The sequence below is a fragment of the Triturus cristatus genome, chromosome 2_1 (assembly GCF_964204655.1).
Source record: "Triturus cristatus chromosome 2_1, aTriCri1.1, whole genome shotgun sequence".
Classification (NCBI taxonomy): domain Eukaryota; kingdom Metazoa; phylum Chordata; class Amphibia; order Caudata; family Salamandridae; genus Triturus; species Triturus cristatus.
The window spans coordinates 235,350,163-235,375,787 of NC_140581.1; the positions used below are offsets into that span (position 1 = coordinate 235,350,163).

The 25,625-nt window shown below is 44.9% G+C and overlaps 1 protein-coding gene across 1 annotated transcript in view; it reads right to left on the reverse strand.

The window, feature by feature from the left end:
* Positions 1-20,854, reverse strand: part of CCBE1 (collagen and calcium binding EGF domains 1) — an 873,157-nt gene extending 852,303 nt beyond the window's left edge. Inside the window, exons 1-2 of the mRNA XM_085630518.1 lie at positions 20,123-20,854; positions 19,104-19,184 (exon numbers count right to left, since the gene is read on the reverse strand). Coding sequence (XP_085486644.1) covers positions 19,104-19,184; positions 20,123-20,238 — 197 coding nt within the window. The 5' untranslated portion in view covers positions 20,239-20,854. The remainder of the gene's footprint in view (positions 1-19,103; positions 19,185-20,122) is intronic.
* Positions 20,855-25,625: the final 4,771 nt, after the last annotated feature.

Below are 25,625 nucleotides of genomic sequence, written 5' to 3' on the forward strand. Positions count from 1 at the left end.
CGGTGCTGAGCACCTGAAACCACAGGCTCAAATTAAGCACTGAGGGGAATATCATGAACAAAGACTGCTTACACACATTATTCTACACTGTAAAAGAAAACCCACTACCAGTAATTCCCCGGGTTCTTATTACACCAGATTTTAAAATGGCACTTGAATAATGGCATAGGTAATTATTTGCCCCCCGTTGTGCTCTAACAATGCTAGCCATCTGATAACAGTTTTACACAAAAAATATACTACCATTGCATAAATGGTTTATTGAGTTTAAACTTAAATTCAAGACTATTTGTCTCTACTGATTATGTCAGCAGACTTCACCTTCACTATTCAAGTGTTTCCTGCATCTGTTGGGTCATGGTTACTGAGTACCACCATACACAAAGAGTTCAACAATCATCATCCTATTGCACAGGCGAAAACATAAGGTCTCGGCATTTAATATTAGTTTTAACAAATCGCCTGGAAATTAAATGAATATTGCAACGTAAAATATGGAAACATTTGAACCGTAGATATAGAAACTGATTTCCAGAAACAATGTGATTTTTCTAAGTAATTTTTTCTAGTGCTTTGTTTAAACTTGCAGGAAACAAATGGTTGCATGGGTCTCAATCATGATTGCCCATGAAGTTTTAATACACACCAAGTTTGATCGTCTACATTGATCACAATTTATTATTCTTCCAATAGGTGATAAGTGAATCAAAAAAGTAGAGATGGCGCAGTACTCACAAGAGCTGTGGCGAAACAATAAAGTGATACATACATACATTAGGGGTATCCACAATTTCAATACTACTCAGTTCATTACAAATACTTATTCAGGGTTGGAATCTATTCCTATTGGATAATCCCCACTTCAGTGTCGATGTTTCAACCCTCAAACTACTTTCAGGGGGACCTCCTCAGGAGAAACATTAGTCTGACATAACACCTCTTAGCTGTGCCTATCCTTCACATGTCAAGGTCTCACGATGGGCTCAACAAGGATCCCCACTCACGAGTTATGGCTACACCACAAAGCACCAATTGAATTGGTGAAAGTAACAGAGCAGCTTCCACTCATGCAGCTGTTTGTCTAAATCGTCTCAGTCCAATCATGATTGAGACCTGCGGAGCCATTTGTTCCATGTTTCCAGTATACCCAGGTTCCCATCTCAGGCAGATTGGCATTTGGTTCTGTGTATTTTTCTATATTTTAACTTAAAAACACCAATGATTGAGGTTTACTAGCATTCATTTGGAGTGCCTTCTCAATAGCATAAAGAGTTGCAGAACACACAAAATGACTTCTTTCTCCAATTGAGTTTGGGCCGAAAAGGCAATTTTGCATCAGCGGGCTCAGTGATACGTTATGCATTTTATGTGAAAGATTTCACTTCATACAGAAACTTGAGGAGATTCCACACATAAACACTACGTGAAGTAGGTACTAGAATACAGCTCCTACTTCAGCCCAATCAGGAGCAAGACACCTTAATTTACAGACTCCTGTGGAAGATCTTCCAAATGAGTACCAGATTCATCTTGTAATTGTTCAATATACGCAAGCGCCCCATCAACACCGCAGGCTCTACACTGGCTCGCAAGAGCCTAAAGAATCCTGTTTAAAGTCCCCATGAGTGGTGCTCCAGCAGCCCACTAAAGAGCTTTCTTTCTGGTAGAGAGATTCTTCCAGATTCAAAACACAAGCACAGGTGCACCACACATCGATTTTGAAACAGAAAGAACAATTATATAGTCCATATCCAATAATGGTGTTCTTCAAAAGTTCTCTTTTTATTCCATTTTCAGTAGATTAAAAGCGAAGTCAAGATCATAACTTTTCACAACGGTACAGCCGACGCGTCTCGTCCTAGTACAGGACTTCTTCAGGGCACTAGGTATTAAGTGGATCAATCTCATCCAGAGGCCAGAGGATAGCAAGCTTCGTGGCTTGTAAATCGTTCCCCGTCAAATGTTATACGATATCAAATGTGTACACCATCTATATCAAGACCATGAAGAGATGAAAGGATATGCCACTGAGGGCTAGTAGGAGGATCCCAACACTCAGATGTCGATCACCGCAGTAATATATTACACATGGGCTCACATCCCAAATTTACGATTTATAGTTAAATATCATCCAAGAGTACAAATTCCTAGTCCTAGAACAAATACACCAAGTGTATGCAAAAGCTCCCACTGGATGGACAAGCAGCAACACCAGGCTATTACGAGCCTAAATGATATCAATCTCCGGGATTACCCAAGGTCACGACAAGGAGGAGAATGCGTCCCAAATTCTGTCTCGTCAAGTAAATATTATACTGAGTGAGCAAAACGACCAGCAGCCTAAATAAGGCTGCCGTAGTCTTTTAAAGTAACAAGAATTGTGGCAGCGATGATGTGAAAAAGATTCTACCAGATTACATGCTGCTTTCTTTCTTCAAAGGGACACTGGATGTTCAACCAATAGGAAAACAGGCGGCATGATCTGACAGCGCCTCTAGACCGCAGCCCTGCTCTACAAATACTGATTGATTGATTGATTGACTTGCTTATCGTTTCGTGAACAAAGAAGGCGAGAAGGAGGGCAGTTATGGCACCACCAGGGTGGATTTCTCACTGCTAGCTATTAAAAAAATATCCTAACATCATGTGTTTATGAAGAGGGTATAAAGTTTCTTTTCAACAAAGTGATCCATCCAGTGCTTCAAATGGAGATATAGAAGTGCGGGTACTCACTATTCAGAGTACCTGTTTGCACCCCAGAAGTGCTGATACTCTCCAATTAAATGTTTTGCAGCAGTGCTGAGAAGGGCAGGTGCTCTTCCTTTCAAATGAAAGAAGTAAAGGTACTCGCTACCGGACAGTACCTGCCCATTTACAGCACTGAATCCATCAGCATTGTCACAACACCTTGTAAACATCTGGTTCTCAAACCCAAAATTACTCCATTGAGTGAACAATACATTCTACAAAAAAATACATAACAAAATCATGTAACATAATTTGCATATGAAGAGATTCATCTAATTATCCATCCATTTTCAATGTCAACACCAGTACAAACAATGCGCCTTGTCCAATCCACATGAAGTCTCATGGCGCTACTGTGCTTCCTCATTCGATTTTTTCCAACTGATGTATGCCTGTCAATCACAGACAGGGTACACGCCCCTCCCCACCATCTGCTTCCTCCATGTAACAGCAACCACACCTAAGCCATCTTCCAACAAATCTCTGTCATTGAGTGAAAGCAGTAAATGTTTGTTGCTGATTACACTGTAGTAAAAGCCACTGCTCTCCATTCAGCACTTGGCAGGAGCCCTCAATAAGGCAGTTGACACGCGTGCCATTAGCCCAGCCGTGCTATAGTCCAAAGGTCTCCAGTCATTGAAATGCACAACTGGCAGGGTAAGGAATCAGCTTATTTGTGGTAACAAGATATATCGAAGGCCTAGAAAATGTCCTCCTTTATAAGAGTACAGAGAGCACCCCAGCAGGCAAAATGACATTTTGCTGAAAGCAACTAAAATCCTACTGCCCTTCTTGCTTAATGCCACCAGCTTTCAGGATCCCTATTCTGCCTCTATTTATATTCTTCATGGACACACACCTTGAAACTACAGAATAAATTGAGCATGGGAAATAGGAGACATTTAGGTTTTTTAGGGCCTGCCTGACTCCCACTGGGAAATAGACTAAGATCGTCGAACCACCGCTCAGCATGCCAGTAAAATGTGTGTAATTCATTTATAATCTTTAACTGCACTATTAGAAAGGAACGTGTTGCAGATGCGAGTGCAACTTGAGGAAGGTGTAAAGATCATCTACTGAAGTGGCAATGCAGGAGGCAACAAGGAAGAGACACAGCAGGGTAGAGAGGGGCTCCCTCCACCGAGCAGCCCATGCACTCCGGATGGAAAAGAACTTTTAGAAAAGTGCACAGGCGCAGCGGGGGAGGGAAACGGTGATCAGCAGTGCTTCCTTTGTAAAGGATAGGATAGGATGGCACTTGTAAAGCGCTCTAGCACCGGGAGGGTTCAAGGCGCTATAGCAGACCAGTGCAACACCAGCTGAGAGGCCTCCTTCTTCAGCATCCTACACTTTCTGTCTCTTGCTTTCAGCCTTGTATGTTCTTTTCATCACCGATGTCTCCCTCCGTTGCTGTTTCCCTTTCCTTACATCTTCCTTCTCCCATTTCTGCCTTCGTGTCTCTTCCTCTGGGCCAACGTCTGATGATGGGAAAATAAGTCCTGGTGACTCTGGAAGAGTGAGTGTGGGATGGAGGAGGGTGGCCAAGTCTTCAGCTACAACAACAGAACAAATTAATAGCTGGAGTAATTGGAAAGGGTGGAGTCCTCCCCGACCCCCCCATAGGAGCAGTTAAATTCACACTACTATGCATCACTAACGCAGCCTGCACTTTCATAACCTGCCCACTCACTGTATCGGAGCCGCCGATCTCAGATCAGCTCACTCGGACATGCTCCAACAAAAACGACTGAAACATGGAGGAGGGTTTCTGGGAATAATAAAACCCAAACTTTGGAACCATCCGATCCCCAGCTTCGGGGCAGAGCCACAAAATCAGCATGTGAATATAATAGCGAGGCCCGGAGTTTTCAGGATGCCTTTTAACTCATCTAACTCAGAGAAGTGAATGTCAAAAGCATACCAGATAGCGCTCTATGATGTTTCATCAGTCAGGGACAGGGGAAAGCGCTCACCATGTGAAAACTATACCCTCTTTGGCACGAAAATATCATTAAATTATGTGAGAGCAATGAAGTTGAGCTCAGAATAAAACCCTGATGTTTTTTAGGTCTCGCCTGTGTTGTAGCGCATGCGCTGCTCGCCTTGGCGAGACCTATTGTCGTTGGTTTGGTGCCCGAAGGGGGACAGGCGATGTGTATGCACACGGCGTCTCTATCATTTTTCCCCCGGACAGCACATTTGCACGTGCACGGCGTCTCTTCACCTTCGAGCACTCCCACCGCAGACAGCACATTGGCACGCACATGGCGTCTATTCACTTTCGAGCGTCGTGGGCCAGAAATGCACGAGTCGCTGTTGTGCCGCACACTTCCTGTGAATATGCACTTCCAGAGACTGTCCCCGCGAGCTCTCTCGGGGACCCCCGAGGGCCGTTTGACAGAGTAAGAGGGTCCACCACTGTGTTCGGAGGTCACCAGACGTTTCCTGTACGTTCTTTTATTTTTCACAGTACCAGCATGTCAACTTTTCTTCCACTTAGGAGCCTCTTGAGGCTTCAGCCCACATAACTAATCACAGTGACAGCAAAATAAAATACAAAACACCACGAGTACAGCAGTGTGGAGTACGTCAGGAGCGTGGGGCAGGGCAGTGTGTGTCAGGAGCGTGGGGCAGGGCAGTGTGCACCAGGAGCGTGGGGCAGGACAGTGTGCGTCAGGTGCATGGGGCAAGGCAGTGTGCTTCTGGATTGTAGCGTGGGGCAGAGCAGTGCGCGTCAGGAGCGTGGGACAGGGCAGTGTGTTTATAAACCGTGGGACAGAGCATTAAGCATGAGGGTCCTGAGCATAATGATGTAGTTTTGTGAAATTATCATTTCTAACCCTGTTAGTGTCTACTGCCAACTTCAAATTCCAACACTATGAGCAGCTAAAACATGTTTTTAGGATGCCTTTAGTATATATTTCGTACTTACAATATAATTAAAATTCCATGTTATTTTGCCTGGTCAATTCCTCCTCCACCTTCAATTGATTTAGGAACACGCCAGGTCCTTGCAGTGCCTAATTTGTATAAAAGGAAAAAAAGATGCCAGGGCAGCCAACCTAATTTAGTGGCACTGCGCACCCCTAATTCACCCCCCGTTCACATTCTCCCCACGCGTTACAGCCCACCAGCATTGCCGAGACTGCCAACTTCCTCCAGTGGTGCTGCTCACCACCAGTGACAAGGTCTCTTTCTTCTCCCCTGTGGCACCGCCAACTTATTTAGACCCTTGATGAGAACAAGAAGGGTTTGAGATGGTCACGTATAGGCAGGGCCAGTGGAATTATGCGGCAGGAGAGAGCCCAATGATGCGTTCGGGTAAATTATGTAGCAGAAAAGGCAAATTATGCGGAACATTTTGTAATAGTATTACTTCATTATATCATCATTTTTAAACTTGGTAACACTACCTGGGCATTGGTTACGTTTCACTAGCACCAGTTTAACACCCAAACATAGTAATAAGCAACAGAAAGGTGACCATTCCAGTTTTGCAAAGAGCCTTAAACTGCACGGAAACACGTTGCTGCATTTTTAGTAACTTTTGAACGTTTGAGCTAAAAACATTTTTTTTGTTAAAACAGCAGATTATGGATTATGTTCCAAATGCAGCAAATCTATAATAATGCAAACATTGCAGCGGCCGCACAATCGCAAAATTCCAGTGGTTCTGCATGTAGGCTTTGGGTGAGTTGAACAGCAGAGGACAATGGAGTGGAAAGCCTGGGGTCCATGAGGCGTGCGGGCTTTACTAGGTCCACATACTATATAGCTACCCAATCCTACCTCCTTCCCACAGAGTTTTTAAAATGGACACATATTTGTTTATGCGTTTTATAAGGTGTGGACAGTATCCAGATGTGCTAGAACAGTTTACAGTAGACATATGTTGTTAAACGGGTAGTTACAGAGGGTTCACAATTACCAGATATTACCAAAAATAGTTGCCTACAGTCAAGAATTACAAAATGGTAAATCATTATAGAAAAATTGTACAATAAGTATATACATCAGTGAAAAAGTTGTAAGCGCCTGATGAGCACGAATTTCAAATAGTGTGCGATAGTCCCACAATTGTATGAGCGCATAAAAAATGCTTGAGGGATGAATCTGTTTAGCAATCTAAGTATCAGAAGCAGTGAGGCTTATTATGTGTACTGTAAATAAAGTATAAATGTTTTTGCCTGTCTGCACAAACTTGTCTGCTTCTACACGGTGGTGGCTGGCCCACAGAAGCAGGTGAAGGAGTCCATTCTTCCTTGCCGCAGTGCCGGGTCCCTTATGAGTCTGACCGGAGAGTGCATGCAGGAGAACTGGGAGAGGGCCACCCATGGCCCTATGTGACACCGCGCCCAATCGGCCCAGGTAGTGACTGTTTGCAGTGAGTTGGGTTTATTTGGGGGAGGGGGGTGGGGAGTTTTGTATAGCGGAAACTCGTCCTGAAGGTAACTGAGCACTTTACATGAGCACCAGTTGCTTTACAGACGGACACATTTCATTTTTTTATGCACGGGTAGATTAAGTGATTTGCCTGGAATCACAGGATGCTGAGCGTCCCATCTGAGACTCAAACCTAGTTCCCCAGCTTCGAGGTTGATCGCTCTAGCCATTAGTTATTGATGGTCATGCCTTGTGAGTGCCCCCAGTAACAATCAAAGCTCCCGACTGCTCCACTGCCAGGTGGTCTCCTGTGCCAGGCCAGGATAGGATACTCAGGTTTTCAAGATCAGGCTCTCAGGTGTCTGGGATAGTCTTGGTTTTTAGGGCTCAAAAAATGCTATCATGGCCAGCCTAGAGCTAAAGTGCAATGCGCGCGGGCGCGCGCTTAGGAGCAGAGGCTGGCAAACCTCGTCATGCTCATTAAGCGCCCGCGATCACTTTCACTTTCGCCCGCGATCACTTTAGCGGCGCCCCTTTGATGTTCTTGTTCAAAGAACATCAAACATCAAAGAACATGTTGTTGTGTTAATGCTTTGCTGCGCCCGTTTGACTTACAATGTGCTTTCTCTTTCCACAAACTCGATGTTTGTGTTCCTTTATTTTGAGATGCTTTTAGTATTACCCTTTATTCTGAGATGCTTTCAGTATTACTGTTTTGTGACTTAAAAAACAATAAGGAAATGTTACTGTGAAACTGGACAACGTTCACAGTGTTTATTTCTGATCGCAGCGGCTACTTCATGTCCGTTGCACCATTCAGGGAGTCCTTTCGTTGGCGCTTTCATGAGGACATGATTAGGAAGCTGGAAACTTTTGGCACATTCTCTTTAAAAGCACAGCATGTTGGCGAATGGTTAATCGATTAGACCTATGTAGCGCTTTAGATCTCAAAGTGCTATGGTGGGTGCAGCAGTTACAACTCATGAAATATGTGGTGCAACTCACAAGGAGGGGGCAGGTTTGACTGCACATTGGCTGCAATCGAACTCTTAAGATGATGAGCTGTGTGTATCCATTATCAGCACTCAGTCTTCGCTAAGTGATCTTGTTTGTTTTTTTGTTGTGTTAATGCTTTGCTTCGCCCGTTTGACTTACAACGTGCTTTCTCTTTCTACAAACTCGATGTTTGTGTTCCTTTATTTTGAGATGCTTTTAGTATTACTGTCACACACACAACCACAACCACACACACAACCACAACCACACGCACAACCACACAACCACACACACAACCACAACCACATGCACACAACCACACACAACCACACATACAACCACACACACACACAACCACACACACACACAACCATACACATACACACAACCACATACACACACACACAACCACACCCACAACCACACACACACAACCACACACACAACCACACACACAACCACACACACAACCACACACAACCACACACACACAACCCCACAAACAACCCCACACACACACACACAACTACAACCACACACACAACCACACACACAACCACACGAACAACCACACAACCACACCCACAACCACACACACACAACCACACACAACCACACAACCACACCCAAACACACAACCACACACACAACCACATACACACAACCACACACACAACCACACACAACTGCACCCAACCACACCCAACCACACACAACCACACACACAACCACACACACAACCACAACCACACACACAACCACACAAACAACCAAACACACACAACCACACACACAACCACACACACACAACCAACCCGAACCACACCCACAACCACACACACACACACAACCACATCCACACACACACACACAACCACACACACAACCACAACTACACACAAACCACATACACAACCACAACCACAGCCACACACACAACCACACACAACACACACAACCACACACACCCACAACAGTACACACAACCACACACACACACAACCACACACACAACCACACACACAACCACACCCACAACCACACACACAACCACACACACAACCACACACACACAACCACACACACAACACACAACCACACACAACCACACACACAACCACACACAACCACACACAACCACACAACCACACACAAGACCACACACATACAACCACACACACAAAACCACACCCAACCACACACCACCACACACACAACCACACCCACAACCACACACACAACCACACCCACACCCAACCACACAACCACACCCACAACCGCACACACACAACCACACACATAACCACAACCACACACAACCACACACACAACCACACACAACCACACACACACAAGCACACACACAAGCAAACACACAACCACACACAACCACAACCATACACACAACCACACACACACACACAACCACACCCAAACACACACACACAACCACACACACAACACACACACAACCATAACCACACACACACAACCACACACACACAACCACAACCACACACACAACCACACACACAACCACACACAACTACAACCACGCACACAACCACACACACAAAACCACACACACAACCACACACAACCACACACACAACCACACCCACACTCACACAACCACACACACAACCACACACACACAACCACAACCACACACACAACCACACACACACACAACCACACACACACAACCACACAAACCACACACAACCACAACCACACACACAACCACACACACACACAACCACAACCACACATACAACCACACACACAACCACACACACAACCACACACACATGCACAACCACACACACAACCACAACCACACATACAACCACACACACAACCACACACACAACCACACACACATGCACAACCACACACACAACCACAACCACACACACAACCACACACACAACCACACCTACAACCACACACACAACCACACACAACCACACATACACACAACCACACACACATAACCACACACACACAAACACACACACACCCACACACACCCACACACACAACCACACACAACCACACATCCACACCCACAACCACAACCACACACAACCACAACCACACACAACCACCCACACAACCACAACCACCCACACAACCACAACCACACACACAAGCACTCAAAACCACACACACAACCACACACACACACACACACAACCACACGCAACCACAACCATACACACAACCACAACCATACACACAACCACACACACACACAACCACACACAACCTCACACACCCAACCACACACACAACCACACACACAACACACACAACCACAACCACACCCAACCACACCCAACCACACACACACACAACCACACACACAACCACACACAACCACACATCCACACCCACACCCACACCCACAACCACACCCACAATTGCAACTGCACCCACACCCACAACCACATGCACAACCACACACACAACCACACACACACAACCACACACACACAACCACACACACACAACCACACACACACACAACCACACACACACAATCACACACACACAACCACACCAAGCATTGGCATAGCCAATAGGTCTTGCCTTTGGGACCTTATAAGTGTTTAGCCACACAACAGTTGATGTGTTTGCACCAAGAATATTGTGCTGCATAACTAAATACTTAGAAGGTCCCAAAAGCGAGACCTATTGGCTCTGCCAATGCTTGTTCAACATCTGTCCCAGCAAATTTCAGTAAATTTAGCATGCGTCCAAGTTTTTAGAAATAGTTGGCTGAACACAAAGGCAAATTTTCATTTGTTCAACCCGAGCAGCCACTTGGCCCATCCATAGGGGCCACTTGTGCAGTTACTGCTTGTTTTGTTGTGAGCATGCTCATATTCACGTTTGTGCACATATAAATTTTACGTGCAGATGGAGAGCAAAGAAAGAGATGACTTTCCAATTTGAAGGCTTTCTTTCAGCCTATCTCACTAGCTCTAAATGTAACAACTCTTGGCAAAGCCAGTAGCTCTGGGTTTAAGTCCCTCATACATGCAGTGTTAGCACACTAGAACGAGGCACTGAATAGGGAGCCAGCAGCAGTTGCCAGAAAGGACTTTAGTTGTAAAGTAATTCCTCATGCATTTCAGTGCAATCCCTATAATGAGGTGGATGTATACAACGAAACAAACCATGAGCATTTGGTGAGAAATTAATGTCCTATTGGGCCCAGCCAAGACGTTATTGACAAAGTGGCTAAAAGAGGCTGTCGATGACTGCCAATGGTTGGAAGGGGCTGACCCAAACCTCATTCTATGTATATTGTCAGTAATATGTCTGATTGACAGCTGCACTATCAAAACTCAGACCTAAAAATGATAACGATATAGCTGAAGAAGACGCTAAATATATTTGTACAGATTTATAAAGAGCCGACATGTCGCCTTCTGGCAGCCTGTAAGTGGTGGAATCTAGCAGTTTTTGTACTTTGGCTTACAGGTTGCAAGTGGTTGTAATCTCAGTCCAGCTATCGGCCAGTACCATGAAACTTCAGTTTGAGGGATGCCCAGGAGAGGCAAGTAGTAAGATGATGGAGTGATATACACTGCAGGCAGTTAAGAGCTCTGCCTGAAGCTAAGGCAGGGATCCTCGCTGTGTGTGTGGTGATGCAGTCACTCCTTTGCTCCTACCTACCTAGCAGATGGAGCAAGCATTGCTCATGCTCATTTCACTGTCATTCTCTCATGGCGGCTTCTTTTAGAGATCAGTGGTTCACTTGAACCCTTTAACAATTTATTCCATTGGGCTTCCTATTCATTATTGTTTCTAGCATCAGCTTTTGCTTTGCTCTGCCCTTGTTCAATTGCTGTTGAGGCTGAGTGAGGGCTCAATCCACTGAAAGCTTGGCACACAATAGCCAATGTGTACATGCATCACATATTGTGTTGAGGCATTGTGATGGGCGTGTATGTCTAGTCTGAATGTACACACAATTAATTTTAACTATGGACTTGTGCAGATAAAGTACATGCATGCACGCGTTCCAAGCGCAGACATTCCCTTTTTACCATATTACAAAGTAGATCAAGTTCATCTCACACTTGACTGATGGACCAGTGACGGAGCTTTATCTGTGCAGCAATGTCTGTCCAATCCCAGAGTGCTTGAATATCCAAATTAAAGTCATCCCCTGTGTCTTGTGTTCACGTCAGTAAATCCCAGTGCTGCGTTTTCTCTATATAGGGATGGTAGGAGTCTTAGACTGCTAAGGTCTCTTAAATACACCAAACAATTGTTAATTTTCCACGTCAATGTGATGCATTTTTGACTGAGATTTTACTAAATCACCTTTAAACCGCTATCCTTTTCAAAAGCTATATATTCCTCGCACCTCACATTGGTTGGCACCATAAGACGCTGATTTCTGCAAAGTTGTCAGATCTTAAAAATCTTCGGTTTCTGTCAGTTTCTAGGTCTGGCATTAGCCAAGACCCTTTGACTTTATTGAAGTTATGCATATAATTTTTACAAAGGGTTTTCACCCAGCCCTCTTCATCCCTTGGTCTGTTTTGTCGTTTATGTTTTTTCGTCTTCCCACTAGTTTATCACATGGGGTTAGAGTGTCAGCCAACTTCAGACATTGATTAACTTCATTGTGAGTTGTGGCATTCTGCTCTTTCACAAGGTGCACATCTGCGCACAAAAAAGTTCTCTTCAGTGCCTGGGGCTACTATGACAATGGGTGTCTTTTGAGACCAAAGCATTGTTTTGCTTAATGGCATTTTTTTAATATATATATTTGTATGGCCCTGGGTGCTTCCCCACCACAAAGATTTTACAGAAACCATGACAAAGCCAAAGCAAGAATAAACAAGGCCAAAAGGCTAGCAGCCTAGGCCATAACTAGTGGCTTTGCCAATGCTTGTGAAGTATAGGCCATGTATTAAAAGTGCATGCGCCTAGTAAATGTAAATTGATACTTGTATAGCGCACTACTCACCCGCAAGGGTCTCAAGGTGCTTGTACGAATACCGCTGTGGAACCCATCCTGGCTTTCCCTGTGAGGCGTCCACTCCTGGGCACCCCCAAGGTGGAGTAAACGCTTTGACTCACAAAATGTGCACACAGACCTGTGAGGTATTATGATGAGGCAGACGTGTGACTCCAGGTGTCCATCCTGCTGCATAAGAAGTATTTTCAACCATCCCTGGTCGATGGTATGCAGGTACCGATTAAAACAAGCATTTGCAATGCAATAGGTCTCGAATTTGCGAGAGTTTAAGCTATTGGCATTATAAATGACAATGCCTTTTATTTGAGTTTTCAAAAGCAACACATATATAAAAGGCAGTCATTTACAATGCCAATAGCTCAAACTCGCATAAATGCGAGACCTATTGCATTGCAAATGTTGGTTGATTGTGTCGACGCTGTTTCGAAGTTCTAGCTCAAAGGCAGATAAGGAGACAGGAGCATAGGGAAAAGACGAGTTGCCCAGTATCAAGCAAGATTTCAATTAGGAGATCTGAGATTACCAGTTAGGTCTGAGTGCTTCAGTACTCCTAACTTTACCACTTGATGTACACAGAGTGCGAGACTAGGCACCGGCTCCCCCTGCCTTGCCCTGAGTGGCATCCAATGGGTTTCAGGCAAGGTGTCTATCTCACTCTTACAACCAGTGTTCAGCCTTATTCTGCAAACTCTAAATCTCAGCAAAATCAGGAGCAGAGGGATAAATTCATGAAGTGATTCCTCAACAGCACATAATTTAGTTACATAAGGAGAAAAAATAAAAGACAGTTGGGATAGGAGTGGTTTTCAAGGTAAAGCTTAAGGACTTCCCTGCTCATAAAATGCCACACTGTGAAAGGGCAAGCCCAGATATACGATGCAGTGCTCACTAAGAGCATGTTTTAGGAAAGTGGTCAAGGAGGGATTAGATATTAAAGTTTTTTGCTAAAAGGCACCCACTGAACTGCATCTACGGTGGGATTTTTGCCCCCCACCCCAGTAAAAGGTCCGCCTTGTTGGGTGTCCAGGGCAGATGTAATTACCTGAATTGAGCCCGCGTCTAATTGCTGCCAATGTTTGCAGAAAAGGAAATAGAGATAGAAGGAGTTGTGAGGCCTGGTCTCTGGGTCCTGGCAGGGGGTGGGTACTACATGGAATCCATCTTGGATACTCTTGTTTACTATTGGTGTCCTGGGGTCTAAGATACTATTTCATTCCAACTGGAGAGTCAAGTTACTTTCTTTCCCTACTCAATGCTCTAAGAGTAGTGGCAGGGAGCCGTCAAGGCTAACCGCAGGAGGAGGTAGCGGGAATAGAACTCAGATACAGTATGGAGCATTAATAAGGGCAAATTCGATATCTGCTGGTCAGAACGATATCTTTCAAACAGAACTGGGGCCTGATTTAGAGGAGTGCAGCCTTTTATTTGCTTATTTTCTTTAATGTGGGGACATTTTAGAGAGTGCAACATATACCCTGACATGGGTCTCTTGCAACTTTAGGTAAAAACAGAACGCAAACAGCGGAGGGGGGTGCCTCAAAGTGTGAAAAGCGAAATCTTCAAAAGTTTGTAGAACTTGAAAAGTCAAAGGTCTCCATGGATATTTAGTGGTAGACAATTTAATGTAAGAGCATCTCGCACCTGAAAAGCTCAGCCACCCCATCCCTGGAATTGGAACTTCGGAACACAAATAAAGATGATTCACAGATCTAAATGTTTAGTATGGAATGAAACCTCACAAATGAGCTTCATGACGCAGAGTCTGCCCTCTTCGTCGCTACATTAAGGACATCTGACGCCTCTGCATACAAAGCGTCCTGTGAGGTGATAATAGACGGCTGGCCACCCTATTTTCTACTGTAACTATGGACCAACAGAATCTCAGTATGCCATGTTTTGATGTTAATTACATAGGTGGGCAACTACTTGGCAATTAGAACTGTGCACCCACAACCTTATCATTCATAATACCTGTTCTGCTACACAGGCTTTCCCTTGAACAATGCAAGACACACAAAACAAGGGAAGGGGCTTTTATCAAAAATCGGCAAAGGCGCTGACACATGAATTCAGCACAATCCTTGTGGAGCAGAGTTGCTCAATTTCAGAAGCACGCTTTCATCTTACTTTCTTAAACTGAAAGCACTTTGCCTGATGACATTTTTGACCCCCTACTACAATAATAAGAGCCAGATAACAAGCTCCAGAATGCACCATGTTGTTGGCTAAAAATCCAGGACTTGCTGAAGGGGTCACATGTGACATGATGCTACTTGGCAGCTATGATTGAGAGCAAACTCGGCAACTGCGACACCAAAAGCCCTTTGAAGCATTCTTTTGGCGTGACCGAGAGCACGCAAGTGTGTAGTGCTTTCACTGGTCCATGGTTGACTGCACTAAAACAGCAAAGCAACCTGCCATTCCCAAAAACAGGTATAAAATGGGGAAACTGAGCCATAGATACAGATGTGTACAAACTCCTCACTCACACTTTCAAAGCATTACAGAACATTGGCCCAGCACACCTCAACACTCGCGTCAGCTTTGACAAACCTTCAAGACACCTCTGTCCATCCACACTACTGCTTGCACAAATCCCACACATACGGAAACCTGATCCGGAGGTCGAGCCTTCTCCTACATCCCTCCTAAAATGTGGAATGACCGAGCCCCTATCAGTGGCGTAACATAGGTCTTCGCAGTCCCGGCAGTCCCCGCGGTGTGGAGAGACCCCCAAGCTCCAGGGGCCTCCTCAGCACAATTCCCTGGCTGGAGAACTCCTGAATTGAGTCCAGAGGGGGTCCCTCCATATACCTTGCAGGGGGGCCCGTTTAAGTTGTGTTACACCAATCGCCCCTACACATAAGCTGCCTCCTCCTCACTTCTTCTATTTGATAAGCGGAGGAGCGTCACCCCACTAACCAAAATGCCCCCAAGCCCTAGAAATGAAAAATAAAGTGGTAATGAAGGTAATTTATTACCATCTAATTTTTCATCCGCCCATCCCGAACCAAGAGTCAAGTCGGGGTGGGTCTTACTGAGAGCAGCACCAGGGAGTTAATTTCCAGGCACTTAATTTCATCTTGCGATGGCCAGCTAGACATGCGCACTTTGAAACCTCTAACCAAGCAGTATTAAGACAGCTGGGTTAGAGCAAGTGCAGGCCTCCAGTGCCCTCAGGAGTGCTGAGAGCAGTCGCTCCCTCCAATCCTGGTGCTGCTCTCATGCTGCATGAGAACAGTGCAAGGATTGGTTAAGGCACTGCATTGAAGCCCGCGCTGCACACCAGAGTGCATGAGGAGGACGTGCAGTGAGGCGGAGGACGTGTCGCAGGTAAATGGACTTTATTTTATTCTTTACCCACCATCCATTTGCCTGCCCGCCACTCCCCATAGATACCAGCCGCCACTTCAAGAAGCTGAAGACCTGACTTTCCGAGTAGTCCCACTAGGCCCTAGGTGTGCCTAGACTCACACCTGCTCAACGCCAGGATCCCCTCCCGGGTGATCGTAGGCTCTACAAATCTGCCTACCACAACAGCCTAACATCTTTAGTTGCCCATTCAGCAGGCCAGCATTCCTAAACAAAAGTACTGGTGGGTTTCTGTTTAAAAAAAAGCAAGAAAAAAAGCAGAAATCTCTAAAAGAATATTTCAGATGTTCAACAGTTAAAGTATTCCTCTCCACACGTGAGTCTGGACATCCAGGTTCTGATCAGCTATCCCGGCATTTCCTGCTCAGCAGAAGCCGCATCAAATATGTTCCAGGAATGCAGCTTTCAAGAGCAGTCCGGTGCGCTGCCAAATATCCAGAAGGCCAGCCCTCCAGCAGGCCACAGATACCGAGCAACAAAGGCAAACAACCGCCGACACTGCCAGCCAAACACTGCAAATTGTCTCTGCTTGTAATTTGCTCTACTCTTTTTTTCTGTAAACAACAAGCAAACAGTTTAAAAACGGGTCCCCTGCCAACACAAAAGACACAAGTGTTCACTTTGAAATAATATACAATACACATATGGAAATGGAGTTTACCCTCCAGGAAACACAATTCACACGCAAAAGGGCCATTAACAGCAGAACGAATAGGTGAAATGTGTGTATTCAACTAACAGTTGTGATTTGCCAAGAGGATGTCAATCGGCCAGTCCTGCTCTTTCAGTCTACAGCGCTAAGCATGCTGGGGCTTGTGGTTTTACACCGTAGGCCGACAAGTAATACCATTCATAGTGCTATTTTAGCATCGACCCTCTCAATCTCCTCCCCAAAAATAATAAATGTTACAATGATGAATCCAAGGAACTCCAGACGTAGTCATGAGGCATAACAAAAGTAAGAGGTTTGTTAGCATGGATGGAGGATGGTGGTAACAAGATGGTAGTTCAGGCCCCACCAGGAGCAGCATCCTTGCTGCCCAGCCCACACTCTCCAACTGTCTCTCTATCCACACAACCAGGCCCTCCAACATTCCACTCTCTCATCAGCATTCTAACATTCCACATACACATCACAATCATACTGGCTGAGCAGCAGGGAAAGGAAATCAAGGTGCAACACATCCCCTTCACTTGGGAACACAATAAATGAAGATGATTGCAACATTGCACAATAATAGTACAATACGAGAGAAATATGCAATGTACAAAGGGTGATAACTAATTAAAGATCATAAAGATAGAAGTACAGCATGAAGGAGAAACAAACAAAATGCAAATGATAACTGCAAATATAAGAGAACGAATGATAGGAGGATGAAAGAGAAATATGCAATAAACAAATGATAACTGCAAGTTTAAAAGAACAGAGAATGGGAGGATTAGCCACTTCCCAACAATATTGACTAAAATAGAAATCCCACAGTGGTAACATAGTGCAGGACTGGGAGAATGGAGGACACCAAAGAGATGTAAATCCCTCACCACTCACCCCGTCTACATGCCACACATACCTGCGAAAACAATATCAGGTTAAAACGCAGCAAGGGGTACGCTCACCCATAGATAGATCAAAAGTGTGGGGTGAACTACCCCTCAATGCACTCCTGGGTAAAACTCATGTATATGGTACACGATCCTACTCACAATCCAGGTACACAAATGTATAGCACAAAATTCCATAAAGGCACAAAAGTATAGGGTACACGACCCATCGCACAAAATTCCATAAAGGCACAAATGTATAGGGTACACGACACATCGCACAAAATTCCATAAAGGCACAAAAGTATAGGGTACACGACCCATCGCACAAAATTCCATAAAGGCACAAATGTATAGGGTACACGACCCATCGCACAAAATTCCATAAAGGCGCAAATTATAGGGTACACGACCCATCGCACAAAATTCCATAAAGGCACAAAGGTATAGGTACACGTCCCATCGCACAAAATTCCACTCTCTTATCAGCATTCTAACATTCCACATACACATCACATTCATACTGGCAGAGCAGCAGGGAAAGGAAATCAAGGTATAACAATAAACAACAGGCTTATGTTGTGAGTTGACAGCTATGTCGCCGCAAGGTCAACTCCCAACTCCCTGTAACCAACCTGTAAGACCATATTTATAAAGGAAATCTACAGTACAAGTCCCAGAATGCAAAGCGTCGGGCCGATGTCTGTGAAAGGCTAGCAGTTTGGTGTGAGGCTACCTGACAGGATTGCCGAAAGGTGTAGGATTCGGGGTCTTACTAATAGACAATTGAATTCACACACAAACACTGTCTGTGGGCTTGAAAAGGGTCGCAAACAATCAAAAGTGCAGGATAATGGATTTGACCTTCAGAAAACCCGCTCTGCCCACTTTTTCCTGCTGCGCTCTACTCCTGGCGGTACCGCCAGCCTGGACTCACTTGCCCTTATTTCCGGCGAAAAGCAATGTTTCCAGTTTTTTTCAGAAATTGTTCATGGAGAAAATATAGTTGTTTTTTCTCCCGTGCTTTTTAAATGAAACGTTGAAAGTGTCCTACCTGAAACACGTGGTCAGCTCCCCGGTGGTTTTCAAACAGGGGTACTTGGTTGTCGCTACCTTATTTTCTGAACACATCTCCCTAAAAGGAAATATATATAAAATCTTTTTTAATCAAACTAGTTTTAGAACCATCAAACTGGCAACTTTCTTCGAATGTTCTAGAATGTGTGAAACAAGAACGCTTTACTGTTCGTTTTGTGCCTTCATTGTTTGCAGTCCTGCAACATGGTTATGTAAAGTCTTTTCAGTTTCTCGACTGCTATTCGGGGAGGGCGCTGTACGGACATCTAAAAATACACGAGAGAGAGCAGGAACACATCTAAAAGGACCCCTCAAATGATGATTAAGTGCGGCTTATGCTCCGCAAAGGTCGCATGCCAAGACCTGGCAGGATTTGGACTTCTCGCCTTTCCCTGGACACCGAGAAGCTCTGGTCAGCAGCAGCGCGTGTCTGCCCGACGTTTGTAATCACCTTCACTATAACCAATCATATATAAAAAATACCATGCATGTATGGCATTGAAAGTCAAACCAAGCATGTGAAAGCAAATAAAAAATTACTTATATTCATAAAGGTTAAGGTTAGCTAGGTGTGTACGGCTGCCAAGGTAACTATCCATCTATCTATCTATCTATCTATCTATCTATCTATCTATCTATCTATCTATCTATCTATCTATCTATCTATCTATCTATGTTATCTAGATAGGTTTCTATTTATATCTATCTACATAGACAGACAGACAGACAGACAGACAGACAGACAGACAGACAGACAGACAGACAGATAGATAGATAGATAGATAGATAGATAGATAGATAGATAGATAGATAGATAGATAGATTACAGAATGAGATGAATAATGACCTCTTTCCCTTGCAGTTCACTTCTCCGCCACGACACACACATTTTAAACACTATTCACGGGTGTGAGGTTTCCGCCAGGGCAGCACCGCAGCAGGCTGCCGCTAGGGGGCGCTATAGTCTCCCATGCGAGCCTGGGCCCATTCACCCACCTGTCTGAGTCTTCCGCCTCCTCTCGGTAGGTCCAGGCCAGTCCCAGGGCCAGAAGCAGCCAGAGGCAGCCCAGACTGCGGCAGACCCCGCGGCTGAGGGCGCCCCGCTCGCTCATTGGCCCGGGTGAAGGACGGCAGTGTCTGTCCCAGCGGTCGCCTCAGTACACTCCGAAGCGCAGGACCCGGACGCTAGGGGGCGCTGTTAGAGCAGGATCAAGACGGGTGGCAGAGAGGAAAGCTCTCGGTGCCTGGGTGCCACAGGCAGCGGCAGGACCACGGGCAGCCCTCCAGTCGTCCACGAGGAGCCGCGCTTTCATCCAGAGAGATCAAAGCCTTCTACGAAGTTTATTATCGAAACTCCCGCCTCAGTCAGCGCACCTTTCACTCTTTGCCTATCCTTTCTGTTTTCCTCCTCTTTCCACATTTTGGTCCATTTCTTCCCCCTTCATCTATTATTGTTTTTACTTCTCTAATGTGCTTTTCTTTTCTCCCTTTTCTTCTTTATCTTTTTCTTAATTCACACCCCTCTTTTTTGTCGTTCTTTTTCCCGTCTTTGCTACTCTATTCACTTCCTCTCCTTTGGCTATGGTTCGCCAGTTGCTTCACTCTCCCCCTCCTCCTCCTGTGACAGGCTGCCCTCTCCTGGATGCTCCCTCGCCTCTCCTCTGCAGGGGGTATGCCTCTCGTCTGACGGGGCACATGGCCATGCGATGCTTGCACTGGGCTGTGTTTGTTTTGGCGGTGACCTGGGGGTAGAGCTGTTCCGAGGGAGGGAGGGAGGACTCCTCCCTCCTTCTATCCACCTCTCACCGGTGCCAGGGTAAGGGGGGGGGGGAGGCAGGGAGTTGGGACTGGAAACCCTTGTTGCGAGCATCTCTATAGCGCGTCTTCCAGTGTATACGTTGTCCCTTGGGTGGTAAATTTAAATAAAAAGGTGCATGACGCCATTTACTGTGCTATACTGGGCACCCACCTTGAACCTTAACATTTTTAATTTTCGAGAATTTGTAAACTTTTTAAAATTGATGTGGTTACTTTGGAACAGCTAAACTGGGGGCCACAGACTTGTAAAACGTGTTTGTGCCTTATAGATGGGCAAGGAACACAGTAAATAATTGTGGGCTAGTAATTAACCCTTAGTGCAGTGAGTGCACGCACGGGGGCACCACCCCTCGTGCTCTGTCAGTCCTGGGCAGCCAGACCTTCCCGGGAGCGGCGCTGTCACAGGCACTTAACTGTGACCCCCCCCCCCCCCCCCCCTTCAAAGGGATACCGCGCCCCCTCCCCTCGGAAGGACGCCATCCGAAAACAAACATGCGTTTTAAATGTGCACAGTGAAGACCCAATGCCGTACACATGTACTTTTAATGTCCCGGCACTTCGTGTCTCTTGTCGCCATGGTACCCAGACATGCAGTATATCACACGGCTCACACCGGTGTTGTAGATGGGGAACATCACAAAGAGACAGGACAGTAATAGGAGTCAGACCCTGGCTGGCTGATCTCTAATGCACCACAGACCCCCTTCCCTCGTTTCTTCCTCACACTGCGCGCCATAATGACCGGGCACAGAGTGTACCTCAGCCAGCCAGAGAGCAACAATCCGGTTAGATGTAGCGCCAAAATACAGCACCTCTGCCGTTTCTGAGCGCTGTAAAAGGGGTTGTTGTACTTAAATTTAACGGCATCGAAAGGATGAATCTGGCTAGTAGTTAGGGTTCAAACTCGACTCCTAAGGCACCACGTTTGATCGGGAGCGGTTGGTCTTCAGCTCGCTGAGCCATCCTGACAGCTAGATGCATTGTTAACCCGCCACCTTCCCCAGGTACTCTGAAAGCTCCCCCTCCCCCAGCTGTTTGCAATTTACTTCCACCCACTATCTGTAGTATGGAAACTCTTTTTGGTGAATTGCAAGCGATTTATTCTGGTTCTAGTTGCCTGGAAAGAGCTGGAACCCAAAACACTGTTTTCTGCCTGTTCTTCACGATGTAAATACGGGAAATGTAAATAGGAAGCCAGCCATCCGCCCAGGTCGTTTTATAGCGGTATTTCTTTCAGTTTCACACAGATTTCCTTAAACCAGTCTTTAACTGGTCAACACACTGTTCTCTCTGCAGGACCTTCTGGTTGAGACTAGAATATGGTATATTAGGAGATCTGTGTCCTTGTTAGACCTGGTTATTGGTTAAGATTGGTGTTTTTATTTAACTAACACGTGTCTTCTGTTCTTTCTTATATACAGTCAATTCCTTCAAAAAGCCAAACTCTTCTAAGGGATTCTGTAGAAACCATTGTAACTGGTAATGTGGAATTTACAGCAGAGTGACACACTTGTGATTTTATTTACTGTGCCTAAACTTTTAATTTTATTTACTATGCCTACACATTTTCTTTGCATCGTGGCAGAGCGCATCTGACAGGGACATATTGAGGAAGATACAAGAAAAAATGAGTTGTTCTTGTGTAATGCTAGTGTAAAGCGAGAGTTGTGGCCTTACGGCCAGAGATGCCCACTCAGGAGCTAGGGTACCAGATTCGAGCCTCCATGCAAAGCTTCCTGTGATTCTGGACACATCATGTAATCTCCCGGTGTCTACCAAAAAATGAATGTGTCCTTGTGTAACGTAACTGGTGCTCATGTAAAGCGCTCCAGTACCTTCGCGTTGAGTTAGCGCTATATAAATCTGTCCCCCAAAAAAGCGCTCCAATCCCTTTGGGTCGAGTTAGCGCTATATAAAACTGCTTCAAACAAGAAGGGTTGGGAGGAGAATTAAAACCAACTCTGCTCTAGAGTATCTTGTTAATGTTGACGACACCGAGCTTTGTCCCGAGAATGTTTTGCCTCGTTGCCCCTTTCATCAGGTTTAAGAGTCTCTCCCTGCCGTCTCCACTTGCCCCGGAAGAGCAATTACCTTCCGTGGCAGGGCGTCATTCACTGCTACTTAGACGTGTCAGCTCGAGACCAAACCGGGCTCTCTTTGCTGGCACGCGGCGGCATTCCTGAAGTGTTTTCGCGCAGTCACGCCGCGTGTGTCCTCTGCACCGTTAAGTCAGTGCAGTTTTACTGCTTTCCGCCCACGTGCCTTTGTAAATACTAAAAATCCAGACCAAACCCAGGGGATATTTGTAGCACAGCAAATAAACTTTGGAAAGTGCATGGGCTGGGGAACCTCTAAAAAAATTGCACCCCAAAATAATATCTCAACTGTACATCCATAGGTTGATGAATCAGTTACAGTATTAACCCTCAATTTCATGAGAAAAAGGCCCCCGCGACATAGCAAAATGCAATCAAGCTACTAAGGGCAGACTCAATAATTAAGTTCTAGGGCAAGAATAACAAGCATTGGCATAGCCAATAGGTCTCGCCTTTGGGACCTTGTAAGTGTTTAGCCATGCAACAGTTTCATAACTAAATACTTATAAGGCCCCAAAAGCGAGACCTATTGGCTATGCCAAGCGGCCGTGCGGCCGCAAAAGTGATTGCAATCAAACATCAAAGCGGCCGTGTGGCCGCGAAAGTGAAAGTAATCGCGGTAAAAGCGGCGGCGCGCGCCTGCGCACATACACTGTACCTCTAGGCTGGCCTGGAAGCACTTTTTGGAGCCCTCTCAATAAGTCTCGCCAGACCAGCGCATGCGCTGGGTCAGGTGAGACCTAAAAATGTTGATGATTTTTTTGAAAATTTTAAAGTTGTGGTTCAGAAATTATGCGGCAGATGCATAAATAAGGCCACACACTCTCCAAATAGGGAAATAGAGATTACGGTGGAAAATAGGAAATATTGGACATCCTAAGTGAGCAGCAAAATCCCCAAGAAAACGGAGAGTATCCATAGATCCCTAGTAGCATTGGAAAGTCTTCTGGCTCACACTGAAAATCCTGGGTTTTTATACAGCTTTCTTGCATAGGAACTCATCAAATTTTGCTAAATCATCATGGTTTGAGCAAAATAATTATACTCTCAGCAAATTAGACCAAAGTTTTATGAAACATCATATTGCCTTAGCACAGGGGTCTTCCAACTGGGGGCAGGCCCCCTTTTAGGGGGCCTCAAGTGAACCCAGAGGGCACCAGGCTCTGGTCAAAAGAAGCATTATGCTGATATTGCTTTGTTTCAAGCTGGAAAAAATGAGGGGCAGTAAGCCACTTTGTAATGGGCCATCACTAACATATTTTGTCATTTATATCCCGGCTGGGAGAAGGTGTCTTAAAGGGAAGGGGCTCCAAATATTTTTCAAAACAACCACCCCCATTTCAAATATTCACACTGTGGATACATTTGCACGTTAGTGAGGTCTGGCTCACCAGAATAGTATTTTTGGGTAATCATGTATTTGATAGCATTTTTGAAACAGCAAAAGAATTTAAGTGCAATGTTTAAATACGTCTAAACATATTTAAACATTTGCAACTTAATAGAATAGTCGTGAAAAATTATGAGGGGGCCCAATGATTTTTTTTTTCCACTGGGGGGGGGAGCAGCATTGCATAGTTTGAAGACCACTGCCTTAGCATTGAAACAGTATCACACTACATAAATATTGATTTTGCCCACTCAAAATTAATGTTATTCAGAGATGGCAGGACAAACTAATTTCAAGAATAACAGTTTGTTATAGAGGATGAATGATATACAGGGAGCTAGTGGAAGGACCACGGGAAATGCAACATTTTGTTTCCTGTGTTTGAAAGTTTTCTTCGAGAGCAGTACAATCAACGTCAATGGAAATAAACAAACATGTTGTGCTTGACTGTGCTGTTGAAATGATGAACAGTGAACATGCAGGAGGAAGCATCCATTTAGAACAAGGTGGCGTCTAGGCCTAAATTTCAGGCATGGTAACATAAGCCTGAAAAACATACTTCTTTAAACCGTAGCAAATTCAATAGTCCTATTTCAATGTGCATATGTACATTTTGGAGAACATTCAAATTCTACACTTTCTTTATAACGCGCAAAAACATAAAATGTACAGAAACTTCAACAACCTCTTCCCTCTGATTAATTCTTAATCACCAAAACCACAATGAATCTAACAGTTATAACATAGACTGCATCGTTTTCTGCTTCTTGCGATTTGATTCAATTCTTCCAACAGCTTCAGTTTATTATAGACGCGATCTTCAGCATGTACCATTTCAATATCATCTTATTTCCTCTTGGAGGATCCTCTTTCCTCTTAACACCAGTATTTTAGAAACATTAGCTCAGAAAACTTGAACAAAAGAAACAGTACAATTGCACAAATCAACACAATATTTACAGGGGTTAGTATTAACCTAAACATACCCCCTCCTAAACTATCAATCAATTTACTGACCTTACTAAACCGTTTTACTATCTCACTAACCCAAGATTCTACTGCTTCCCATAAATCATTCTCTTCTACAGCTTGGACTTCACGAGAAATAATACTAACATAAGCATAAATAAGGCTACTGTTATCGGGAATGAAAGTACTGCACTCTCTCACCTTCAAAACTTTGCAAACTCTGCCT